General features: G+C 41.1%; 1 protein-coding gene and 1 long non-coding RNA gene across 7 annotated transcripts in view; one reads left to right on the forward strand and one right to left on the reverse strand.

Moving 5' to 3' along the window:
* LOC111651333 (uncharacterized) overlaps positions 1-8,841 on the reverse strand; it is a 23,082-nt gene extending 14,241 nt beyond the window's left edge. For both annotated transcript variants that reach the window (XR_015436927.1, XR_002760498.2), the window contains exon 1: positions 8,610-8,841. This is a non-coding gene — a long non-coding RNA (uncharacterized LOC111651333). The remainder of the gene's footprint in view (positions 1-8,609) is intronic.
* gramd1bb (GRAM domain containing 1Bb) overlaps positions 1-20,479 on the forward strand; it is a 68,227-nt gene extending 47,748 nt beyond the window's left edge. For 3 of the 5 annotated variants that reach the window (XM_087172681.1, XM_087172677.1, XM_087172679.1), the window contains 18 exons: positions 1,591-1,614; positions 4,114-4,134; positions 4,827-4,850; positions 10,930-11,014; positions 11,675-11,778; positions 11,899-11,994; positions 12,375-12,455; positions 12,612-12,727; positions 15,184-15,346; positions 15,472-15,661; positions 15,833-15,976; positions 16,101-16,219; positions 16,316-16,458; positions 16,596-16,699; positions 16,926-17,226; positions 17,658-17,765; positions 18,277-18,397; positions 18,828-20,479. In XM_087172681.1, the coding sequence (XP_087028807.1) occupies positions 1,591-1,614; positions 4,114-4,134; positions 4,827-4,850; positions 10,930-11,014; positions 11,675-11,778; positions 11,899-11,994; positions 12,375-12,455; positions 12,612-12,727; positions 15,184-15,346; positions 15,472-15,661; positions 15,833-15,976; positions 16,101-16,219; positions 16,316-16,458; positions 16,596-16,699; positions 16,926-17,226; positions 17,658-17,765; positions 18,277-18,397; positions 18,828-18,917 (2,034 nt within the window). In that variant the 3' untranslated portion in view covers positions 18,918-20,479. The remainder of the gene's footprint in view (positions 1-1,590; positions 1,615-4,113; positions 4,135-4,826; positions 4,851-10,929; positions 11,015-11,674; positions 11,779-11,898; positions 11,995-12,374; positions 12,456-12,611; positions 12,728-15,183; positions 15,347-15,471; positions 15,662-15,832; positions 15,977-16,100; positions 16,220-16,315; positions 16,459-16,595; positions 16,700-16,925; positions 17,227-17,657; positions 17,766-18,276; positions 18,398-18,827) is intronic. The other 2 variants (XM_087172678.1, XM_087172680.1) reach the window with 2 other exon arrangements.
* Positions 20,480-26,874: the final 6,395 nt, after the last annotated feature.

Consider the following 26,874-nt stretch of genomic DNA (forward strand, 5'->3'; position numbering starts at 1 on the left):
CCATGCCCCACCTCTTGTCTTGTGAGCTGCTCTGTGAAAATGTCCGAACCTTGTTTGCGATGCTTCACCCCGAACCCAGCCTGTTTCTGTGCACACTGCAACCATTACAAGCCCCATCTGCACTCACGATCACAGCAGATGGGCATTCCTTGAAACCGACGAGCCCACTCCGAACCTCACTCACTTCCTTTCCTTCTCCTCTCCTGTCCTTTCCTTTCCTTTCTGGTGATATGCAATGTGGCAGTTCCTGATTACACTTTCAAATATTAACCATTGTATCCATAGTGCAAATAAATGTCACATCAGGATAGGCTGTTTTTTTGCTGTTCAAATGTAGTGAAATAAAAGAAAAAAATATAAAGGAAATTCACACATATATAATGGAGAAATGGAGCCTTATTTTCCAGATTGTGTCCAAGATTACAAGAATGAAAATGAACATTTATTTTGCAAATTCCAAAATAAACAACAGTGGAAATAATTGTCAAATTTCGTCTCTCTTCTCTGCTTCTTTTTTCCTACTTGGGCCTGTGTCCTATCCCTCTCTTTACAAACTTATCCCGTTGTTACATTTTGGCAATGAGAGCTTTATATCTGCCGTGCTGTGTGACTGCCTGGCTGCAGAGGGATAAATGCTTAAAAATCCTGCTAGGATCCCAGTCCAAAGCTCCAGGACTACATCATTATTTGAGCTGACTCTCTGTTGCCACATGAGAGAATCCCCCCTGCTCTTTTTCTCGCACCATCATGAGCCCAAAATCCCCCCTCCCCTACTTGTAAATGCACTGCAGACTAGTGTCACATTTTAGTGCATCGCCCATACCCTCGCTTCATTCATCTAATTTGCTACTTGTCAGACATCATCCCACTTATTTTTTTTTATTTTATTTTTTTTTTGTCACACTTCAAATGTATTGCTGAGCATATAAGGAGTCTATATACAGGGTCTCATTTGTGTTTTTATAGACAGAGACAGAAATAGGACAGACAGTGAAATACATAGAGGTTTTTAAATGGGAGTTGGGTGTGAGGAGCAGCCTCATGATGCTCTATTTGCTGCTATGCAGTTGCACAAACTGTTTCACGCACATACGCACATATATCCCAATCGATTACATCACTCCTCACTTCTATGCCACAGTTAACGCCCCCACCCCCCTCAATCCTCCTGCAAACACCACCACCACCAACCCCCCACCCCCAGTGAGCCTCTGTGGTCAGCAGTGGTCACATGACCCCAGATGGCGTGAGGTCGTCCCAGCAACGTGAGCTTGATCATCCAAGCCCTAATGCAATCCAAATAAAAGAGTGCATTCAGCGAAAACAGTGCCACCATACTACCTCTCTGCAGAAAGGGCCCAGTGATGATGACAGAGACAATGATACAGCAATAATCTACCAGGATTCTCATGTAACATATGAGCTACGTTTTGAATCAGATTGAGCAGCAGAGTAACATGTCCAATGTCGGCCCTCAGAGAATACTGCTACTTGGTCCCTCAGCTTCTTCTCTCTCATTCACTATTTCTTTGTGGTCTTGTTGCTCACTGCTTTGGTTAACATTTTGTTTTCTCTTTAATTTTCTTTCAGTATGACAGACTAAACCTGATTAAAGTAAGCATTTCTTCTTGTTTTCATTTGACCCATTGACAGTCCCCGCTGGCCCCCATTAAATCCCCCGGCCCTGCACTTCCTCTGTAGCTGTGCGACTGTAGGATCCCCTTTATAGTCTCAGTCCCTCGTGTCCTTTCCAATGCTTTCCATCCCCTAAATTAATGTGAAAGGACAGTGGTTTGTCAACTGTGTAAAGCTGTTAATTTTTTAATTGTCTTTATGTTGAAGATTCTATATTATTTAAAGCCAGTTTGAATTTGACGTTCGTACCTCTTTTTTTTTTTTTTTTGAATCTGAAAATGGACACTACCCTAGTATTTGCAGTGATAGGGCAGGTCAGTGGGGTTTAAAACCATCACGTGCACAATTTACTTTCTATATTAGTGCCTTTCCAGCTTTTCTGTTGATTCATTTTGTAATAACAAGACAGCCACAGAAGTATTTTAAAAGGTCTGTTTGCCATCAGAACAGAGACACAGTTGATGTTTTAACCCTAAATTCACTTTTTGATTTAATGACAGATGTTAGTTGAAATTTGGTCTTTAATAATTCTTTTGAAGCCATGATTCCAGCAAAATTCAGTTTTGTAATTCACATCCCCGTTTGTGGTAAACGAAATAATGTCGTTTAAAGTTATACAGACAGACCCAAACCACTGTATCAGTCACAGAGGAGTCGTAGACAAAACTCTGGTTAACTTTCGGGTAGTCTCTCCCTCTCTCTCTCTCTCTCTCTATCTGCACCTCTGTCTCTCTCTTTCCCTCCCTCTCACGTAAACAATCACAATAAACAGTCTCTCTCCGTGTAAAATATGCCATAATAAATCTCACAAACTCACTAGCATGCAGTCACACAAAGTCAAACACAATGGCACACCACACGCATACACACACACAAACACACACACACACACACACACACACACACACACACACACACACACACACACACACACACACCTTATCCAGACAGTGGCCTCAGAGTAATTCCTCTCTCATGTCTCTGTCACCTTCAAATCAGATTAGCCCACATTAGGCCAGCTATCGTTACAGCCAGGCCTCAGGCCCGCTACTGCAGCTCACTGCTCGCTAACACCACACACTCTAGAGCCCCTTTTACACTGGACTAAAACACATGCTAACACCTGCTAACATCTGGCTTGTGAACCACAAAACCCTGTCAGACACACAGAAAACTCAGATGATCCCAGGCACAAAAGAAAAACTGAAATTATTGCAGGTTTTTGAAAGGAGAAATTCTTAATGAATAATGAGCTGTGATGCACATTATGAAGCCACTGGTGAGGCTGATAATCCAGCAGGTCCAAGTAAAACTTGTTTGAAACACATTGTCAGTCAGTCTTCAGTTCTATAGTCACTATTATCAGGTTAGCAAAAAAGCAGCAATGTTGAACAGTGCTCTTGTCGGGAAAAGACAACTATAACTCATCACAAAAAGATCTAAAATAGGAAAAAAAAAATCTTTTGTTAATATTCTTTTCTTTTTTTTTTGTCGCTTTAACTTAAGATGTGGTGCTTTTATTTATTGTACTACTGTAATCAGACACTGGATATCACTTTTTGTCCCTCTCTCCCCCCTCTACCCCCCTCCTTCTTTCACCCTCTGAATGATCACCTGCATGTTTCCCCTGTGGGAATTTTGCTCATAGACTGTTAGAGCCAAAGGTGTGTATATGTGGCTGGAAAATGTTGTAATATCATAGTCATGATTAAGATATATCTCTGCTGCCCTCTGCTGTTATAAACCTGCAACAGACTCAACTGACTGTTCATGAAGAGCACACAGAATTATTCATTACAGGAAGTCAGGACTGAAACATTTGGATATGAATATCAACAAACACCCATTATAATTCATTTAATATGGTATGGTGCATTAAATATTATCTTCACACCTTCATTCAAAACCAAAGCTAAGAGGAGAGAGAAGAGAGAAAATTCTTTGAATAATTTCACAGCACTGAATCATTTCTTAGGATGGAGATTTGGACATAATTTAATTTTAACTGTATATCTAATGTGCTAATGCAGTATTTGGCAGGTTTGAAGTGAAAAAGTGAAATTACTTTCAGTTCCGTCAATACAAGAAGCAGATTTTCCTCAGAAACCCTGTTATTTAGAAAGATTCCTATAGTTTAATAGTGAGTGAACTGAAAGAGAATTTCACCCCTCCGTTTATCTCAGACACACGTCACTGGTATTTAAAATAGTGTCGATAACGTCCTGTGATTTCTGACAGGAAGGGTTGTGAGGTACAGTTTGACCTTCACGCCTGCTGGTACTTGTTATGATCAGGTTGATCATGTTTCACACCCGCAGTATGGCTGTATGAGCCCACAAGCCTTCTGCAGCACTTACTAGCTTCACAGAGTTTAATACTTGTTCTTTCTCTCTCTCTCTCTCTCTCTCTCTCTATCTCTCTCTTTCTCTCGCTCTCTTCCTCTCTCCCCTCTCTCTCTCTCTCTTTCTCTCTCCACAGAAAAGCCAAAGCTGGTACAACGTAAGTCATACCTTGTTTTTATTTACATTGACGTGTGATTTTTGTGCGTCTCTTATGGGTGTATACGTCTGCTTGTGTGTGTTCACGTCACGTGGGTGAGGTGACTCCTGGAAGGGTCCTCAAGTTGTTTTAGTGATGAGTGCTGCTTACGAGTTGAAAGGTCATTGTCCTCAACCCTGTTTACTGGAGCACCAAATCACAAGTGTGGGTCACTGGTCCTCCAGGCGGGGATTAGCATGGGCTTAAAAGAGCAACAGGTGGACCTTTCTGATGCAGGCAATCGAGAGAATGGAAAGACTATCGTAGAACTTTCAATACTAGTTGTGATACTTAAAGTAATCTACCAAAGTTAATCCCTAATGGTAAACACAGTGCACCAGAGTGTTGCAGTTTTATATTGCACCACTAGATGGAGTGCTAACACTGTTTCTGACCTCAGTATAATCCTCAGAGGTAGTCACTCACTGAACAACCCCTTAATGACTTTCAACCAACATTTACACTGAAAAGGAGCTTGTTGTGTTAGCTAAGCCCACAGAGTGGGTAAGATAGAGGGTGTTGACGTTGACACCACTCAGTGTCAAACCCTAGTTTCTCCATAAGTGTCTTTATTGGACTTTTTTCCTATTTTATGTTGCTTTATTTCTTTTTTTTTTATTCCCTGTGTGTACACTCTTCCCTTTTCTCCCTAGCATGAAAGACAACACATCCTGAGAGTAAGCATGACTTGTATTCTTGTACAACCCTGAATATCTTTCAGTCTCTCTTGCTCTGTCTCTTGGTTCTCAGAGCGGTGGGATGATAATATCCCTCCTGCCTGCCTGTTCCTCATTCCATTGACTTCGCTCAGTGTTGTTACCACCAGATAGCAAAGCCACACTTTGGAGTGAAGTGATTCACACATGTTAAAGTTGACATACCTTAGATTTATGTCTACCTAAAGCCCGAACAATTTCAATTACAGAACAATTCCCAGCTATTGCTTATTTTCTGCATCCGAACTTGTGTTAGACTGTATTCTACAAGTCGCTCAGATGTGGTCAAATGCCTGTCACCACACAAACTTCTAAATCTGGTACGCAACAGGTGGTAACAAGCACACTGAGTTTCTCACTGTACTAAACAAATCAACAAACCATCACAAGGGCCTCTGGACGAGCCTTGAATGCCTTTGAACAACAGAGGAATGGAGCATGGTGCTTTAGGTCTCAGCATGCTTCCCTCCAGTCCAACTGCGTTTCCCATGTCCCAACAAACATGGACACTGGAACACTTTTTAGGTTTTAGGGTTCAGGTAAGACAACATGAGGAAAATACACGGAGCTCCATCCAGATAATGAAAATGGAGAAATGCTGTTAAGTTCAAATGAGGCTTGGTCCAACAAGTCCATACAACTTCTTAAATCCTTCTCTAATCCTCTCAGCTATAATAAACCACTCACATTTTCTTTACTGACCCATTGTTTGAAAGGAGCACCATACATAACACTCTGACACTGCTAATGTCTAACAGATGAAAATGTCATGTTTACAGATGACATACAGCACAGTATACATGAAGTGTACAAGAAGTCAGGACCACCTGCTCTTATCATCAAATAGACTGCAGACTTATGTTGCCAACCATTGAGTCCCAAAGTTTCGTTTTATTTAAGGATAAAGCAGGTGATATTCAAATTTTTTATTGTCAACAAATCTCATTACAAGACCATGAATTGATTCAAACTAACAAGCATTTCCTGTGTTTTTATTCCTCTGTGCCATAGAGTTCCACTGTTGTCCAAAAACTATAAAAAATAAAATCAGTGACATGTTCCTTAATTTCCATGAACACACACACTTCTTTATTTTGACTCAATCCCACATATAGCGTCCTGCTAACGGGAATAGTCACTACTGCAGCACATTGTGTGTCAACCCACAGCTGAATGTAGTTCCCAACAAGTGCACTTACCTCAGTTTGAGTAACATTTGCTAAATATAACAGTGCCCAGCTGTTAAACAAAGGCACTTAGCCTTTTCGTTTAAGTGAGACTATATAACCTTCGCACTGCAGCCACAAATGACAAGTGTGGGATGATGGTAAATACTAAAATATAGTTCAACAGGACTACCAGTAGAGGCTCTAATGTAATGTCAGCACAACAGTGTCTATTTAACATGAAATATTAACCAACATAAGCTACAGGTCATAGGCTACAAGACCAAGTGAGGCTTTAGGAACAAAACTTTTGAATGTACTGAACTAAGTGAGTGTGTTACTTCTTGTGAATTGAACATTTTAGTTGGAATAGATTGGGATTTGTTTTTCTCTTCAAAGTTTACAGGTTCTCACTTAGAATGAAACGACAGTATACACGGTATACAGTATGTGACCTGTTTTAAAAAAGGTTCAACCCTCTCTTCAGTATGAATTAATGGGCCTGGGGCTAAATGGCACAGACTGACAGGGTAAATCATAAAATATTGGGAAATGGCCTAACATATTATTGATTTCGGTCTTTTCAAGGTATATTTGTATCGAGTACCATCAGCTTCATCCATTAAAACAAGAGAAAAATAAACCTGACAGTTGGTTTACAGTTTTTCACTTGCTTCCAATACGGCTTTCTGAAATCAAATCAAATCAAGTGAATTCAAGTGCTGTGAACTGTAATTATCAAACCACACTGACAGATTTTATTTTTGGTTTTAAGAAAATACTAATTAAGTACTTCAAATGAGACCAAAATTGCTTGTTGAGATAGATGGGGGTTTTTTCCGTGTGGAACTGGCACTTTGAATAAGGGACTGTAGGATCACAATGGATTTGTAATGGTGAATGTACTGTGCTTTCTGAATGTACTTTAGTCTTAAAGGAAAAATGTTCATCTCAGTATTGGGGCTGTGTTCCTGATATCTTGTACACTCATCCTTAATCATAGAACAAACACAGCAGCACAATCAGTCAGTGAAATAGTTTCAATCGATAATTTGACTTGTTGGCTTTGACTACATGTAGGTCACACCTATGATGCGCCTGCATGTAGGAGATTGTATGCATGGTTGTCTGTGTGTGTGCACCTCTACATGGCAATGATGACCTCCCATGGCACTGAAACCACAGTGATTGAAAATGCATCCGTCCCGATGTGAGTTCTGAGCCTATTAGAGATATGCACAGTGGCCATCTTTCCTCTGAAAGTGTCTGTTTATTCGCTTTGCATCTACGCAAGTTTGTCGCAATGCTTCCTTGGCAACTGACACAAAGGCTCTGGGAAGTTAGCAACATCGGAGGAAACAACACTAACAAACAAACAGTGCATGAATATGTGAGATTAGGATTTAACGCAATGAATCAATTACATTTGTTTAGATCTACACAGGTAAATGGAGCAGATAGTGTAGGCCGGGCCTTTCACGTAGCTTCACTCGGATCGATACACGCTCAAGTTAAAAGCAGGACATGATTGTCGTTAACGGAATGGACATACACCTCCAGCCCTCACCCCCTTCAACACACTTGAAACCCCACCCTGCTTTACAGTACCACTCTCTTCCATCCCCTACTGTTTGTCCAGCAAGTTAATAGTTAACCAAATCCATAAACTTGGTGTGTCCACCTCATCACAAGTCTCATATTGTCACCTGAACACTGGGTGCTGCATCAGTCACAATGGCCCCTTTCTTTGCTTGATATATAAGAGAGAATGAATTGAATGAGCAGGAAATAAAGGATGACTTTGATCGCAGACGCTACAAGGAATTTTGAGGAATGTTTTGTTCTGGTCAGCAGATGAACCCTCATTCCACGGGAATTTCATCCACATGATGTCAAGCCATTCTCGGTGTGGATGAAAGCTTTTTTTTTTTTTAGAGCTGAGCGTGAATGATCAGTACTGTTTTCCAAGACGACTGCTACTGAAGATTATTTTCCAAGGCTCATCTGTTTTTTCCCGCTTCAGATTGTCTCCGCGGTGTGTGGTTAAAAAGGAAGGATTGGGAAACAGTGCAAGGGGAAAGGTGGAAGTCATGGCCGATTTCCAGTGTGCAAATATGGGCTACACATTTGCTTCATCCAGCAGGAGTCAATGAAACCCAAGCTGTTGTAACATTGGTGTTTTGTTTTGTTTTTTTTTTATCATTGCTGCTGGGACCTCCACCACTATGTCCACATTCTTGACTCTTGAAATATATTTAGTTAAGAGTAGTGGGAGGACATGCACACCAATTGTTTGTTAAGAGCTGCTAAAATAGGAGCTGCAAGCTCTGCATCTTTCTCGCCTGCTAAGAAGAGTAACAGAGGGTGATCAAGTATCAGGAGTACATGAATGACCTCAATACCAGCGAGAAGGGAGCGAGCGAGACGCCTTCATACGCTCAACACCTTCAAATCATCAGCGCTCAGTGCTTTTGGCACCATTAGTTATATCACAGAAGCTTTTCATACATAAAACGAATGATTGAATGAAAAAGATAAGTTAAGACATACATACAGATTCTTTGTCCAGCCACTTCACCCTGCGATGTAAGCACTGGCCTGCAACCCAGTGTAGACCCTGTCAAGATTGATGGTGTTGTTTTGCAGGCGAAGGTAACTAGAGGTTATGCTCACATCTGTTCTCTGTAACTCAATCACTAGGTCAGACAGCAAGACGGACTCAACGCATACTTAAACAGACTCAGAACACTGGTTTCTCTTTTTTCCAGCCTTGTTTTCTTCCTTCTTCGCTACATCTTTGTTTGTATAAGTCCTTCTCTCCACAAACTTGCTTCATTCTTTGCTGGTTGTAAAGAGGGTAACTACAAGGCACTCAGACCTGGACAGCACCACACACACACACACACACATACACACACACATACTTACTAGGAGGAGTAAGCTGAAAAAAAGGAAAAAGCTACTGGCATGATAATAAAGGACTTGTTGGCCGGGGTTACTAGAGGGCAATGGCCGTAACTCGTCTGCCTGTGTGTGTGTGAAAGGAAGAGAGAGAGAGAGAGCCAGAGAACGACAGAGTGAGACAAGGATCATGTGGCTGGAGTGTGCCGTGTCCACCGCTCAACGCTGAAAGGGAGCAGCACCCAAAACAGGGGGCGGGTACTGCAGCTTCCAAACCACTGGACTCACCAGCTCTGTCTACTCTTATTTTCCAAAACCTACTGTAACTGACAAGTCCACCAACTTCAAGAGGAGTCCACTGGGGCCCGTTGTGGAAAATTTGCTTCCACCCAGGCGCCAAAAGGGATCTGGCGCGATGGATATGGAATTGGATGAGGATTGTACAATGTCAGACTGGGAGGCCGTGTTGGAGCTGGATGAGGCGTTGGCAGGGTGGCTTCTGCAGGGTCCAGCTAGAGGGGAGTGGGGTTGGGAGTGGGGCTGGGCTGCCTCAGACCTCCAAGACCCTGAGTGGGACACTGAGGACATCCCTGCTGTAAGTTGTCCTCCACTTGTAAGTTCAAAACAAAGAGAAAAAAAAAAAAAAGGAGGAGAGTGAACAAAACAATGTTGGGAAGCTGGAAAATGTTGTGGTTTTCAACAGCGAAAAAGCTTTGTAGCAAGCTTTGTCTTTACTGTATGCTGCTGCAAGCGTAGCTCTATGGCAGTTCTCCACCACTAAAGAAAACAACTGGTTTGGTTATGAGTCATAGCTATTTGAATTCTCCCAGAGCTCATAGAGGCCTGTTGTCTGGAACGATCATCATATTACTGTGTGAGTGACTTGATGTGTAAACAGTGTAGGTGTGTTTGGTTGTTTCTGGAAATGGATTGTGGCTCTAAAAAGAATCATCCTGATGGTGTTGTGCAGTCAGTGCAGTTAATTTCAATCCCAGGCATTTTGTAAGGTTTCTCAGAGATGTCACTCGCATGATTTCAGAGCAGTTGTCCACACTTTTTGCAAAGGCGAAGAGAAGCAGCAACATATACAGATGAAGATGAAACACTTGTAGTGATTTTTAATGTGAACAAGATGTTCTTTTCCCATCAGCTCTGATCCAAAGGAATATGTATATTTTTTTCTTTTGTCTCAGTATACCTCATGTTACTCTATTGGCAGCTATTGTTTCCTGAAGTTTTCCTGTGGAAGGAAAGCATCTGGCGCAGACAGTGAGAGCCCTCGCTTCAGCGCTCACTTTGACAGTTTACATATTGCACTCTGCAAATAATCAAGTCTGCTGAAGCCAAGCAAAAGAGAAATTCTGATCATGTTAAATAGGATATCCTTCCCAGTTCTGGAAAGAATTTGTTTGACCAGGTTACTCAAACAACTGTGTTCGGTTTTGTTTATACTTGAGATTTCATCAGTTGTCCTTCCCCCTGTCACTAAACAAAAGCCTCATTGTCAGATACATGCTGCTCTGTAATGCAAATCTGAGAATGTGACTCTTATTATAACTGCTCGCTGTCACGGCAGCATGTGTATTGAATGATCTGCAGCGGGCTGACGTTTGGAATTGTGCTTTGAATCGCTCTGCTATTAAGTCTCATTAATGACTGCAGATAACTCAAGCCACATACCTCTGCTTGCCATTCACTATATGTCCATGTCCAGTGCTTGTCAAAATTCCCCACAGAATGAAAGCCATCAAACCTGTGGGTGGTTTTAACAAGGTTATCTCACATGCTCACAAATTACCCGCGCTGCGTGACGGAGACAACACTTGTGAGTGAGCGAGGAAGAGAGCATGAGGAGTGTGAGCTTTGGAAGCATACGTGTGTGTGTGTGTGTGTGTGTGTGTGTGTGTGTGTGTGTGTGTGTGTGTGTGTGTGTGTGTGTGTGGTGATGTTTCTGACTTTGCCTGTCACTGCAGGTGCTGAGCCCCACATACAAGCAGCGTAATGAGGACTTTAGGAAACTCTTCAAGCAGCTCCCTGACACAGAGAGACTCATTGTGGGTGAGTGGACACCACAGACGCACTGGGGCCATCTGAGGAGTGGCAGGGTGCAGCTTACTTGTTAGTAATTAGAAAATGATTAATCCTCACACAACATGAGGGCGGGGATAGGTTGAACATAGTGACAATGATTGCATCTAGATTTTGTTTGCTGACAATGTAAAAACACCCTCCTCTCCTTCTTGTAGAGGAACCTATCACCTGATTTTTTTTTTTAACTTTTCACGCAGCCTTACCTACATGCTGCACTCTGCCACGAACACATCATGTCCCGAATTTGGCTGATTTATTGTTGCGTGATTTTCCCAGTTCTCTGATGAATGCCGTCTTTGTCTGAAATTCCTTAGAAAATAAAACTTTAGGATAAAACTGAGCTCAGGTTGTGACTTTGTTATGGTTTGGTAGAGCTTATGCTCAAAACACACTCGCAGCAGGAGTCCTGAAAGGCACTGCAGGAGGTGAGGTTTCTGTGTGACAGTGAAGTGAGCGCTCTCAAGTGAACTGTTTGTTTACATTGAAACGGGCATACTTGTAATGAATTATTGACCAGTTGTGTATGTTAATGATATAGGTTCTCTGTAATGCCCTTTGTAAATCTGCATCAAACTTACTGTGTGTGGTGGTATTTCTTTCTCAGTTTTTGTCACTTCTATATTTCAGACTACTCCTGTGCTCTTCAACGGGACATCCTCCTGCAGGGACGACTCTACCTCTCTGAGAACTGGATTTGTTTCTATAGCAACATCTTCCGCTGGGAAACACTGGTATGCGTATTAACACTCTGCACCTTGGCGCGTTCTCTCGGCTGTATTGGGTCATATATTTGAAGTTACCATTTGTCTGAGTATAAATAATGTGTGCATTTGTTTTGTGTTGGTGTGTAGCTGACAGTGCGGCTAAAGGACATCTGCTCAATGACGAAAGAGAAGACTGCCCGCCTCATTCCCAATGCCATCCAGGTCTGCACAGACACTGAGAAGGTAAAGGATATAGAATGACTGAATACAGACATTTACATTTGTGGAAACTTGGAGTAGTAGCTAATGTAGGCATAGGTAAGACTGAGCAGTCACTGTGTTAAATCTAATCATCTTCGCCTAAAGAGACGCCAGGGATGGTCTGATGTACAAAGGGTAGAAAGTCTGGCTGGTAACGAGTATATTGGTGATTTAATCTTTATCGCCATCATGGGGGACATGTTCCTGTCACAGATAGGTGACTGGAGAATGGTTGGCAAGCTAATAACACCCACCATCACTGTCCAAGTGTGTCAAATAAACTCAGACAAGAGGGGTTTTAAAGCGTGCTCCTCTTTAATAGTTCTGTGGTAAGTGACATGATTGGCTTTTTTTCTTCACAGCACTTTTTCACCTCGTTTGGAGCCAGGGACAGGACGTACATGATGATGTTCAGACTGTGGCAGAATGCACTGCTGGACAAGGTCAGCAAATATCATTCTTCAGCTCACATTCAAGAATTTTTGTAAATTTGCCTCTTACAGTTTAATCGTACAGAAAATAATTTTTTTTCATATTTTACACCACATTACTAAAGAGACTTCTCATTCCTCATTTTGATTGGTTTATGCCTCTTGCAGCCTCTGTGCCCCAAAGAATTGTGGCACTTTGTTCACCAGTGCTATGGCAACGAGCTCGGCCTAACCAGTGATGATGAGGACTATGTTCCCCCTGATGATGACTTCAACACCATGGGGTGAGTCTGGTTATATTGTGGCATCAGTTTCTATGGCTACTGCTATAAACATTTTTCAGTCAATCACCTGATTATACAAATTACAAAATAATTAGCGAGCCTGGTTTGAGCTGTAATAAGCAATACTCACATGCTCAGTCACAAACAAGTATAAACATAATCCATTTATATACACAATTACACACTTAGCATCTATCTCATCACGCCAATTTAGCCTGCAGTTTGAAGCATTTGTTTCAGACTTAATGGTTTACCAGCTAGTGTGGATGCTGCTAAGCAACTAGGAGAAACTTTTCCCTTCATGTCTGAAGAGTATTTACCAGATAAAATCAATAAAGAGTCATGGTTAGAATCTGTTTGTCCTCATAATGAGGAAAAAAAGAGTTTTCTGTTGACTGCCACATGAGGTCAGTAGCTGGGCTGTATGATTTCAATGTTTTATGTAATTTGTGGCCTACATTCCCCTCCAAAAGTATTTGAACAGTGAGGCCAATTCCTTTATTTTTGCTGTTGAATATGAGACAATAGATCAACATTTCAGCTTTTATTTCCAGGTATTTACATCTGGATCGGATACTCAACATAGAAGATAGCATTATTTGTAACGGAACACCAAATTTCTAGGTGAGCAAAAGTATTGGAACAGATAGACTTAAAATAGATTTAAGTGAATAAGACTTAATATTTAGTTGCAAATCCTTTGCTTGCAATAACTGCATCAAGCCTGTGACCCATTGACATCACCAAACTTTTGCATTCTTCTTTTGTGATGCTTTTCCAGGCTTTCACCGCAGCCTCTTTCAGTTGTTGGTGTTTGTTTTGGGGGGTTACTCCCTTCAGTCTCCTCTTTGGCAGGTTAAATGCTCTATAGGGTTTAAGTTTGGAGATTGACTTGGCCAGTCTAAAACATTCCACTTCTTGCCCCTGATGCACTCCTTTGTTCTTTTTGCAGTGTGTTTTGGGTCATTATCTTACTGAATGATGAAGGATCTCCCAATCAGTTTGGTTGCATCTTTCTTTAAATTGGCAGACAAAATGTTTCTGTAGACTTCTGAGTTCATTTTGCTGCTGCCATCATGTGTTACATCATCAATGAAGATGAATGAGCCCGTCCCAGAAGAAGCCATGCAAGCCCAAGCCATGACATTACCTTCACTGTGTTTCACAGATGAGCTTGTATGTTTGGGATCATGAGCAGATCCTTTCTTTCTCCAAACTTTAGCCTTTCCATCACTTTGGTAAAGGTTCATCTTTACCTCATCAGTCCATAAAACTTTGTCCCAGAATTTTTGAGGCTTGTCTCTGTACTTTTTGCCAAATTCCACCCTGGCCTTCCTATTCTTCTTGCTAATGAGTGGTTTGCATCTTCTGGTGAAGCCTCTGTACTTTTGTTCATGAAGTCTTCTGCGAACAGTAGATTCTGATACCTTCACTCCTGCCCTCTGGAGGTTGTTGCTGATGTCGCTAACCGCTGTTTTAGGGTCTTTCTTTACAGCTCTCACAATGTTTCTGTCGTCAACTGCTGCTGTTTTCCTCGGTCTACCTGTTCGACATCTGTTACTTAGATCACCAGTTCTTCTCTCAGCCTCACCCGTAGACAGCTCTCTGGTTTTCATGTTGGTTACACCTCTAACTATAAATGCAGTCTGCACAGGTAAAACCCAAATCTGAAACTGAGCGTTATTTATTGTTTGAATAATCAATGTAATAAGACACACCTGGGCAACAAAACACACCTGTCAGTCACATGTTCCAATACTTTTGCTCACATGAAAAATGGGTGTGTTCAAACAAAAGGTGCTATCTTTCTAAGTTGTGTATCCGATCCAGATGTAAATACCTGGAAATAAAAGCTGAAATGTTGATCTCTTGTCTCATATTCATCTTTTGATGTCAAACCCAAATGTTTTCAGTCTACAGCAAAAATAAAGGAATTGGCCTCACTGTTCCAATACTTTGGAGTGTATATCCAACAGTCTGTACATTTCACTGGGTGAGGTTAAACTGACAAAGTGAGAGAGAAGAAAGATTTACTTCAAAGGCTGTCCAGAGGTCAGATGCTTCAAAATCACTTCTTAATGCACACTTCAAATGCACACAAGCTAAATACACCTAGAGTCATTCATCTTTTTCAAAATAATGTACATAACAAGCACTGTCTGTTTCAGCTGTTTCTAAACTGCAAAACACTGCTTGCTCTTGAATTCACTTCTAACGTTTCTAAGATACAGTAAGCTGATCCTTTAATGCTTCGCTGTGATTGTCCAAACATCCTGTAAATAGTGTTTTACTACATTCAAATCTGATCCATCTGGAGCCAAAGTAGGATGAAACACACCATAAAAGACCTTTGTAAACACTACTTGAGCAAAGTTTTGCAAGGGGCCTCGTGCAGGAAGAGAGATAAGTAGAGATGAGTGAAGCTCTTGCCTGTCGATGTTCTCTGGCACCTTCAGGTTCAGTGAAGAGATTCCCAATGAAGAGAATGAGATCAACAATGACAACTTGTCTAAGAGCAGCACTGAGGCCAAGCCTGAAGGGAGCCCTCCTCCGCTACATAAGAAGGTTGTCCCTAACAGCACCATCCCCAGCCCAGGCAACCATGACACACCCATCACAGTAAGTTACATCTGTTGCATATTGTTAATTAACGCACACACACATTTACACTGCAAAAAGCAATGGTCAAATGAACACGGAAACATTATTGCCGTGTTTGATGCCTATCTTTTTTTTTTCCCCAGTTTGACCTCCCAGAGGAATACGCAGACTGTCTACCAGACGGCGAGCTGCTGGCTGTGCCACTGGTGGCAGAAGAGAAGAACAATGATACCAGTGGGCCTGGTGGTCCTGTGCCCTCACCCTCACTTGACTTCAACGACAATGAGGACATCCCCACTGAGCTCAGTGACTCATCGGAAACACACGACGAGGGTAACTGCATAGAACAGTTATAAAAAAAGATTTAATAAAATATATAATCCAGTAGAAAGTCTGCTCTTCCCCACTAGAAATAGGGTGATATAGATGATGCTAGTGACAAGAGCTGAACATTAACAAGAGAAGACATCCGACATCTCTGATTTTTCTCTCTCTGATGTGTAGGTGAAGTACAGGCTTTCCATGAGGATCTGAACGGCAGGCAGTACATCAACGAGGTCTACAAGTTCAGTGTGGACAAGCTCTACGACATCCTCTTCACTGAGTCGCAGTTCATGAGTGACTTCATGGAGCAGAGGCGATTTTCAGGTTTGTATTTGTTATGCTTCTGCAGCTGAAATCTCTGGGGATAGTGCAAGCCAAAGAAAAATGTGCTCCCCCGCAGTGTTTTTTCAGTTCATTCATGTCTCTGTCTTGTCATTTTGTGGTTTAGATGTGGTGTACCACCCATGGAAGAAAGAGGAGGCTGGGAATCAGACCAGAGAGATCTTGTACACCATCTCCCTCTCAAACCCACTGGCCCCTAAAACAGCCACAGTCACTGAGACACAGGTACAACTCTACCACATGAGAAACATTTCCTATTATTTATATTTTTTCATATTTGATGTGACTTAAAGACACACCATATCCCCTGTCTTTTGTCAGACTCTGTACAAAGCCAGTCAGGAGAGTGAGTGTTACATCATTGACGCTGAGGTCATTACACATGATGTGCCCTACCACGATTACTTCTACACTCTCAACCGCTACATGCTCACCAGGGTGGCCAAGAACAAGTGTCGGTTACGGTGAGTGAGGCTTGGTCGTATCTGACCTGGGAAATGAGATGTATTTTTTATTTTGTATTGTTTTGGGGGAAGTTTAATATTTTACTGTACCTGTTTTTATAACTTATTGTGAAAGACTGTCTATCTCTCTTCCTCAGGGTATCGACAGAGCTACGCTACAGAAAGCAGCCATGGGGGTTGGTGAAAGGCTTCATAGAGAAAAACTTCTGGAGTGGGCTGGAGGAAAATTTCCGGCATCTTGGTAAACTTGGTTGTTGTTAGTTTGTCTGTTCTGGCAGTTCTAATATTTCATAATTTCATTTGTAAAATAAATTTGTAAAAATTTCTGCACTTTGCAGAAATTGTGCATCTGAATCACAGAAGTTTTTTGGCTACTATTAAAGAGAGAGGAAGGAGGAATGAGGAGAATAAAAAGAACATACCCCATAAAGACTGTGGCATGTAACAACTGTCCTGTTCCCTCTCAGAGTTGGAGCTGTCCAAGCTGGAGGAGATACTGACTGAGACCCACCAGCTGTCTCCGAAGGCCAAGGCGGTGAAGAACTCCACGGTGAGGCGGAAGAAGAGGCCGCTCCCCCACATGCGCAGCCAGCATCTGGACGAGGCACTCAGCCCTGTTACCACGCCGACGGACGAAGAAGTGATTCAGAGGATCAAACAAGTGGCAGGATCCACACAGACCCGACACCAGAGTCCAGAACACCATCACATGCCTGGAAGCCTCGCTCTTTACAGTGTCTCCAAACTGCTGCTCATCATCAGCTTTGTGTAAGCAACAGATCACAATCACACACACAAACACACACACACACACACACACACACACACAAACCCGCATATCTGACCATGAGGATGAAAATACAAATTTGTCACGTCACATATTGAAATTTCTGTTGCATGATTTCATCCATTTTTCCAGTAGGCACTGTAGAGTTTTTTTTCTGATTTACAAATGAAAATTAAAGTCCTTATAAATATTTCATTGTTGTTCTCTCTCCTCTCCCTTCATTGCCATCCATAGGATCTGTTTAAGGTACATATAATATCTGATTAGCCAGTGTAGCTAGATGCATTAACACTTGCATTTACAGTATTCCCATTACTATTTGTATGTAATGTCCATTTACATATCAGCCAATTAACTGCACTATGAATTGCCAAAATGCTAAAAGAATGACTGATTTGCTGACTTTCTTCAGCCTGGTCCTGCTGGTGTTCCTCAACATGATGCTCTTCTATAAACTGTGGATGCTGGAGTACTCTGCACAGTCCTTAACGACCTGGCAAGGTCTACGGCTTCATGAAAGGTACACACACGTGTGCACACACACACACACACACACACACACAGATGCACATTCTGCACATTTTTTGTCACCTATTACAGAGATTCAGGATAGTTAATGGACCTTTGAGGATACAGAAACTTCCACTGTAGATCTGCTGTCGTTAGTTGGCTGTTATCCCCAAAGGCAGTCACACACAAGCATACACATACAGTTACAAACAATCACATGGACACACACACACACACACACACACACACACACACACACTGTTGCTATTACATACATTAAACTATGTCCATATGGAAGTTGATGTGTGTGACAGGAAAACACAGTCTCTAAAATTACTCTTGAATAGCTCTGAACTTACTGAAACTATTTTCCAAACTGTTTGTTGGCAGTCCCTCAAAATGGAAGTCAAGGTTCAGTGACTGCTAATGTTGCTAATGTGCAATGCGTGTGTGTGTGTGTGTGTGTGTGTGTGTGTGTGTGTGTGTGTGTGTGTGTGTGTGTGTGTGTGTGTGTTTCCCAGTAAACTGCCTCAGACACAGATGGAGTGGGCCCAGCTCCTGGAGGCGCAGCAGCGTTACCATGACACGGAGCTGCAGAAGTGGAGGGAGATAATCAAGTCGTCAGTGGTGCTGTTAGACCAGGTACTCAGACATTTTCAAAATCACGTCAGACCTGCGATGTGATTTAAGAGTTCAACAAATTACTGTAGCACCACAGCTAGCGAGATAGTTTGCCAAGTGCGCTATGTCACGATATATGACCATTTTAGCACTGTAAAATGTATTGCATCCACTACTGAAAGAGAGAGGCCTGTGAGCCAGTAAAGCTACACATCAATATTCGTGCCAAAATAGTGCCATAAATAAGAGGGTGAAGAGAACTTTGATCCCACTACTGAGCCAAATTTCAGGAATCCTTCTATGCTCCATTTTCAAAGATAGCTACTGATTGAATATTACCTGAGTAAGTGATTGTTAGGAAAGCCACTGAATAGCTGTCAAAGTAGGTCTTTTTTCTGTCTTTAATAAACAAGCTAATGCGCTGATTTTTCCTCCTGTTTCTCTTCTTTAGATGAAAGACTCTTTATTGAACCTCCAGCGGGGCATTGGTTTAAGTGAATACAGCTCTGAGGCGGAGGAGAAGAGAAGTCGCTATCACTGACACACCACCACAAGGCCATGAGGGCGTGCTGTGCAATATAGGACCTGTTTTTGTTTGTGAACCAGTATGCAGGCAGCAGCAAGAGAGAGAGAGGGAGGATAGAGGGGGAAGCGGGACCAACAGTGAGCTGGTCCAACAGACAAAGAGGAACGGAGGGTAACCAGCGCACAGAGGGTTAAAAAAAAACACCCCCAGAGGAGGAAGTCATGGACAGAAAGTGCCCCTATCACACACAGGAACTGAGGTGTACCCAACATCACTGAGGCACTGAGGGACGGTGCGAGACACACACCTTCTCTACACTTGTGGGATAACTGTTTCCTTCTACTCTCTTTATTTCCAAGTGCATCCTTCTGTAAGCCATGTCGACCAGGAGAGTGGCAGAGAGAAAGAAGGAAAACTACTGCATGCATTTAGACAACCTAGCTCCCCTCAGTCAGTGTTAATGTGGTCCAGTTCCAGTCTATGTGTGTCAAAAAAAAGAAGAACAGAAGAAGATGAGAGATTTTGTCAAAGGAAAGGGGGGTCCTTTCGAGTCTTAATGGCTTTCTACACTCTCTCGACTGTTCCAAACCAATCATCCCCTAGAGGTCCTCGCTGCAGCGTCCCTTTTGCAAACCTCCAGGTAATCAGAGTGTGAAGTATCATCCCACAACCTAAAAGGAAAAGAAGTGTTGTAGCTGGAAGCTCCTTGCCTTGTTTGACCCTGGCCTCTGTCAGGGCTGGTTCCCTGTCAGACCGTTGTGTTGAAATATTTAAAAGTAGAATCTAAGGATTAAGACAGAAACCAGTATTTTTGACCTTATACACAATTCACATGATCAGTTGCCCCAGCCAGAGTGTTAGCTACCTTACACTGCATTATTCCTCATCCTTGTAAAGAAGTCGAATGTATTAGCCTGGACAAAAAGGCCAGGCTTTGATCTCAACCTATTCTTCTTTGAAAAAGGGATGCTGCAGCCAAACCTGTAGGGAGATCTGTGTTCTTACTTGTTTTATTACTAAACTGTGACTATATCTCTTTAAAAATGTTTCAAAGTAGAAAAAAATCTATGAATATATTTGAAATATATAAGAATATTTCATTATTTAATATATATATATTTCAAAATATATAAACATTACCTATATTTATTGTTAATTTATGTACATAAAGAAATTATCAGAGCTCTAGACCAGTTAAAGAATTTCTAACAAAAAGTGTTTTCTTCTAAAAAATGCATGCCAGATATGTCTGTGACATGTCCAGTGTGCAAGTATGATTCTGCATTCGCGCGATTATATTCGCGCATGTGTGTGACTGTATGTGTGTGTGTGTGTGTGAGCGTGAGACTGCGTGCATGCGTGTGTGTGCGCACAAGTGTGTGCTGTAAAGTGTGACATTTTTACCATACCACACTTGTATGTTTCTTAATTTGTTTTCTTTTCTGGCTCCTGCAGCCAGACTGCCTTTTTTTAATGCTAATGCGTTTGGATGCTGCCTTGCATTAGCCCCACCAGGGTACAGTTTACAACAGAAGAGTTTTGTTCCAAAATGAAGTATCCAGGATTTGAAAAAAGAATTTACACCTTCATGTACAAAGTGATTGATTGCTTAAACTATCAATTAATGTCACTTTTTGATGCATACTAAGTAGCTTAAATCCGTGGTTAACAAAAGGAAGAAGACAGACTTGTTCATCAAAATTTTTAAGATTGAATTAACTTGAACTTGATGATGTTTCTCTTGTAAATGGATATATAACATTTTGGAGATGGACCCTTCATCTGCCCTCTGTGAGCAGTTCTTTGTCCATGTCACCACATTAGTGGCTTGACCACTGTTTCCTAAAAGGAATAGTTTGACATTTTGAGAGACAAGCTAATTTCTTCCGTAGAGTTCAAAGTGAAGATCGACACCACTCTCATGCCTATAAACTAATTATGAATCTACAGCCAGCAGCCTGTTAGCTAGCTTAGGGAGCTATTTTCAGGCTCTGCTGGCTATCAGCTAATTAGCTAATCTTAGCATAAAGACTAGAAAATGGGGGTGGGGGGGGGGGGGGGGGGGGGGGTGCCATAGCAAGTTGGTTCTCCTGTGTTTCTAGTATGTATGCAAACCAGGTTAGCTGTTTCCCCGTGTTTCTTTATGCTAAACTAAGCTAACTGGCTCCTGGCTTGCTCTTCATATTTTGCATGTAGATATGAGAGTGACATCAAAACTCAGAAACTAAGTGAGTAAGCGTATCTCTCAAAATGTCAAAGTATTGTTTTTAAAATACCTTATTCAACCCAAATTATACTCTCCCCTCCCCATTTCAAGTGTCTGTCTTGGATGCAATGAAAGCATGAGAATTACCTAAATTGAACCAAAAGAAAGAAGTAGAAATGTACCTTCACAAATTATCACGTTGTTTTAAATGAAGTATTTATCATGTATGTCATGTATTATATATATACTGGATTAGGTGCGGTAAAGAGCATCTCTTTTGTCAACAGTTTGTCAACAGACACCCCTTAGAGCTGACAGACTTCAACGATGAAAGCACTTCCAAAATAAGAAAAACTTCCTTGTGTAAAAAAAGAGAAAGTGAAGCACTTTAAGGCCTTTTCAGGTAAAAAAAAATGATAGAGAGAAATGGCAGTGGTTTAGTTTGGATGTGAATGCAGGACTGAGGAAATAGTTTCACTGGCGTGTTACAGTTAATCACACTGGTGATTTACAACTCATTAGAAATGGCTGGAATTCAGTCCTGCTGGTTTGTTACTGCTCAAACATTGTTGCTTTTACCTAAATAGAATATTATTGAGGTGATCACATGTGAATCTTTCAAAACACATCCCAAACAAAGCAACTCCAAACTGAAGTCTGCCACACTTTCTTGTCTATTTCAGGGCAAGGCAAGAATGAGTGATACGTAAAAGGGAAAAGGTATCTTAACTGTGTGCCTGCATGGCGTGTTACTGACTGACTCACTGAAAACAGCAGAATAGCTTCAGGATTTGGACCCCTGCTGTTTGTGTATTACATTTGAAGAAGGCAGAGTAATGATAACACATGGAAACCTTAAGACCTGAATGTGAGTGGTTGGAAATGTTTTCTGTTTTATAGAAATCACTTTCACAATCCTGATGACACTGAAAGATTATAGTGAAGTTATGCTTTGTGTATTTGATGGTACAGAAATGTCACATATATGAAATATATATGAAAATGTGATTGAAATGCTTTAAAGAGTTTGTTTTTTAAAGTGTATGATGAAATTGATTTTTTTTCCTGATGCTTGAACCACTTTTTTCATTTAAAAAATTCAAACATTCTTAAGCATTTTGAGGGAGACATTGTAAATTAGTTTAACTTCCTGGCTTTGGTTTGATACCTTTGATACCTGATTTTAATCTTTGGGCAACTGTATTTTATTTCACTGTCAAGGTTAGGTGAAACGGTTCACAGTGACATACATTTTAACACTGAACTGCTGTAAAACGCACATCCTCTCAGTCCAAATTACAAATGCACTCGGACCTCCGATAAACTCACGGCACACCTGAATTTAATTTTACCAATCTCCACTATTATGCAATTTAAGTTTTTGTTTGTTTGTTTTTTCTTCTTTTTTAGCCTTCATCATTCCCTTCAAAACTCCCATGTTTCTCATTGTTACCAACAAATGACTTAAACAAATCAAGTTTTCATTCTTTCTCTTCTCGTGTGCACTCACAATTATCTGCGTTGCAAGAATGATTGTATGATTGCTATTGCTGCACAGCTGTGGAACCAAGGCGACCCGAGAGTTCTGGATGCCACCATTTTGTCACTGACAACTAATGAATTGTGCGCTTCGTTGACTGTATTAATTGGCATTTACCTTGCTATCACAGAGCCGGCGAGACAATAGTGCCACTCATACAACACAGTACTGACTAACAGCCTTGGTTAACACACAGTAGGAATCACGTACGACCTCCTGAAAACGACCACTGATCAAACTCATAGCAAATGCTCTTCTTCGAGTGTGTCTTGATAAAAATATGTGCTGGTGTAGTTCTGTTCAAAAAGAATTCTACTGTATGTTTTTTTTTTTTTCTTTTTTTTAGAAAATGTTTTGATCTCTAGAGAGACTTTTAGTGAACTTTATACATGAGATAAATATACTGTAAGTATATGTTGTGTATATCTGCAGTGTGCACACACACACACTGACAAAAGAATCCAACCTGCGCTGCGCGTAGGTTTTGACTTGCCGATGACTTTGCCTCATAGAGAATGAAGATAAAAGTGGCTTTCTGGTTCATGTGAAGTAGAGACTGGAAGTATGAATAAAAAAGTATTGAACAAAAAGCTGTTGCTGTTCTTGGAGTGGATTGCTACTTTAATGTTTAATCCACATGCAGCTTTTGCGACTTGAGATTTTTTTAATAGTTGAATCACAAAAGGGGCTTTTTGTATTTTCCTCACAGGAAGTAGAGTTGTTGTCCTTAAAGACCCAACATGCATAACCCGAGAGACTTTACAGTGGAGTAGTTCAGAGGAAACTTGCATGAGTAACTGAGATGAAATATTCATATGTTACTGCACTTTAAAAAATCAAATCAAATCAAAAGATGTTAAAATATTAATGTTGCATATTGAAAGCATTGTTATTTTAGACGCTGTATTTATAGTACAAACCTCTCATAACCTACTACTGTTTGTTCAGAGCAGTCTGGATTCCTATGCCACTCACTTAACTGTGAACATTAATTACCACCGTTTCTATATTATTTAAACCAACCATATGAATCCAGGGGAAAGCTATGATGTCCATCCACTGCAAGTCTAGTCGCTGCTATTTTGTTTTTTTTCATGAAATTACCCCAAAAATTTAATTGTTTCATTTTCATTTAATTGTAATACACCTAATTTAAATTGAGTTCTGCTCTTTTAATCCCTGTTCTATAATATTAGTTATGTTCATTTTTAATTAACCTAAATACAAACGGTACATATGGAAAATGTTTATACATTTTTTACAAGTGACTAGGAGAAGATGCCAAGATGGCCGCTGTTGATTCACTGCTGATTCTTTGCTGCTTTCTTCTTCAACTTTGGGAGCATCTGGCCTCAACATCTGAGGGGAAGTTGTCTGAGGCAATCAGGATGTGATGGTGAAATCTCAAATATGATGGTTGTTGAACTGAGAAATCACTGCAAACCTTTTGCCCTGTGGACAGAAGGCTGCAGGGAGTTAGAGATGGTTAAAGATTCTGTGAACAAGATTTTAATAACAGGCTACTAATAATATAGCAGCAAACAACTATTTTCTGTGTAAAAGAAATAGTCATGGCATCCTGAGCAGACAACTGAGACACAGCCTTTAAGAGTTTTAATCTGACTTTCTCTGTTCTTTTAGTTGCTAGTCTCGTCGTGCGTGCATGTCAGTGCACATACGTGTGCTTGTTAGTGCATGACAGTCCCTCCTAAACATGCAGGGACAGTCCACAAGTGGGATGACATAAGCCACCAACCAGAATTTCCTCCACTCAAGAAAACCATGTTTGAATCCCGTTGTGGGCTTAATTTACATATTTATTTTTGGCCAGCTAGTTTAGTATTATTATCTGTAGATTCATATTGACACATGCATTTCACATAAATTGGTGATGTTTAGTTTTATTTCGGTGAGGTCTTCACAGGCTACAGGTAGGCCTGCTATGGTGAAAATGACCAATAGTGAACTACAACATTTTGCGCACAGGAAATGGAATATGTGCAATATCACCAGACAACATGACCACCAGTTAAACTGTAACACCGACTCGGTCAGGGTCATTCCTACGGCCGCGGTTCCAGTGGATAAATCTAAGGCTGAATTTCTAAGTCCAACCATGGAGCCGACACTGGTCTGGCTTTTCCAAGCTGGAGAGACCTACGAGCTGCTGAAGGGCTCCATCTTGACTCAGAGCTGGCTCGTCTTTCCGTCAATGTGTAAGTAACTTATGGCTACATAATATTACATGTCTGTTTTCGTGACCGGCTACATTAGGCACAATAACGTTAGCTGACCTGCTGTTTCCAATATTATAAACGTGTTCTGCAAATGCTGCTATGGCTAGCTGGCTTACTGTTAGCATGGCCTTTACACAGTGGACCTTTTAAGGCAATCTGCAGTCACTTATTTCTGCCCCATTAACCCCATTACCATTCTGTTCAAAGGAATGCATTTTATTAAGCGTTGCTGTATATTGGGTAAACTTTAAATAAAGGGCTGGTTTGTTTTAGCATTTGTAAGTCTCCTTGATTTTTAATTTGAATTCATATATATGTATTAGGTGAACCTGGATGAAACTAATGTAGTATAATGGAACAGGCCTTTCAGTAAATCCTCCTTCATGAGAATTATAATGTTCAGTATTTGCTGAATCTGTTTGAAAAGTGTTGGTTTATTTTAATGGTCAGTGTGGAGGCTGTAATTGTGGTAATGTTTAAGTGTACTGAGAAGTGTTCTTAATAGTTTGTCAAGTCTAATTCCTATAAATGGGATGGGCAAAAAATTAGGAACACCTCTCAGTATAGGGTTAGTTTATATACAGTGGTGGCCAAAAGTCTGAGACCACTTTCCCATGTAGCCTCACATATTGCTTTCAAAATAAGTCTCAAAAAGGTAACAGGTAAGGTATATCATAAAGGTTCTTACAAGATATTCTAGTCTATATGGGGATATAGTGGTATAGCTTTATTGCAGATCAACTTCTGTTAGGACATGTACATGTGTGCATACATGTCTTGCTATGGTTGTGGGGACAAATCTGGGTTTGAAACAATCTGTGAGGTTATTTTGGCCAGTTGTGACAGCTTCAAAAGGCTTTTTGAAGGGAACCTGCAGTGACTGAGGCCAGTGTCAAGATGAGTTTCTACGACGTGAATGAAACTGAAAGTAACGTCCTTTGTAAAGCTTGAAACGTGAAGAGTGAAGTACACGCACCAAGCGCATTCAAAATTTCTCCAGGAATTTTCGAATACTTTTAATGTTATGCTCTACCGGGGCAATCGTCCGTAATTGTGTCATCGGTTCAGCTCTTTCTTGTTAGACTTTCTGTACGACATAAAAATATGTACAAATGAGCGCAGCGCAGTCACCTGCTTCTTACAGTGTGTTTTGTCTGTATGCTAATCATGCTGCGCGGACTCCGTGACGGGATTGGTCAAAGCAGAGAGGAGGAGCCTCCAACTCCACGGCGGCTTCTCCTATTGGTGCGACAATGATCCTGCGAGTCCTCGCCACAGCTGTAGTCGTTCAAGCATTCAGAGGAAAGGAGCTTAAGAACCCGGCCAGCACATCATTAGTGGCGGCTGACATGATAGGCAGCGCGCCTCTTTACCGCCTTTATCAACGTGTGTGTAATTTGTGATTTGGTTTGAGATGCTGGTATTCGTTGTGGGGACTGGGTTAGTTTTAAAATTCTGATTCTGCATCACACCCTTAGAAAAAGACTGTTGGACACATTAGGAACAGGGGTGCTGCTTGTGTTTTGGGGTTGGTTAGAATCGCAAGGTTGGGCTCTTTGTTGGCTCCTGTTCCCCTACTTTAGTTATCCTCTCACCTTGTTTGTATTTTTGTTTCCTTATTTAGCATCTGGGTTATGCAATAAATTTGATTTACGAATAACACCTGGTTTTATGTTGTTTCCCTTTTTCCCCTAGCTGGGTCGTAACATAAAGACTGCCATAATATGGTGACTGGGAGGACAATACACCATGATTTCTTTGTATATAGAAACCAACATGGCTGAAACTAAAACCTGGCTCTGTGAGCAGTCCACGATCAGTAAGTGAAATACTCGGTGAGTGAAATTTCCCGGGCTGTTATGTCTTCTTTGCTTGCAGGAATCAACTGCCTGGTACTGGATGTGAGTCCCACAGCATCTGAGGTTTTTCTTTCCCAGGAAAGTGGTTCCACAAAGGGTTTATATCTTGATGCTTCATGTGAACAGTGCA

This window comes from Seriola lalandi, unplaced genomic scaffold (genome assembly GCF_002814215.2).
Source record: "Seriola lalandi dorsalis isolate HSWRI2012SDOR001 ecotype SW California unplaced genomic scaffold, Sedor1 jcf7180002053582, whole genome shotgun sequence".
Lineage (NCBI taxonomy): Eukaryota > Metazoa > Chordata > Actinopteri > Carangiformes > Carangidae > Seriola > Seriola lalandi.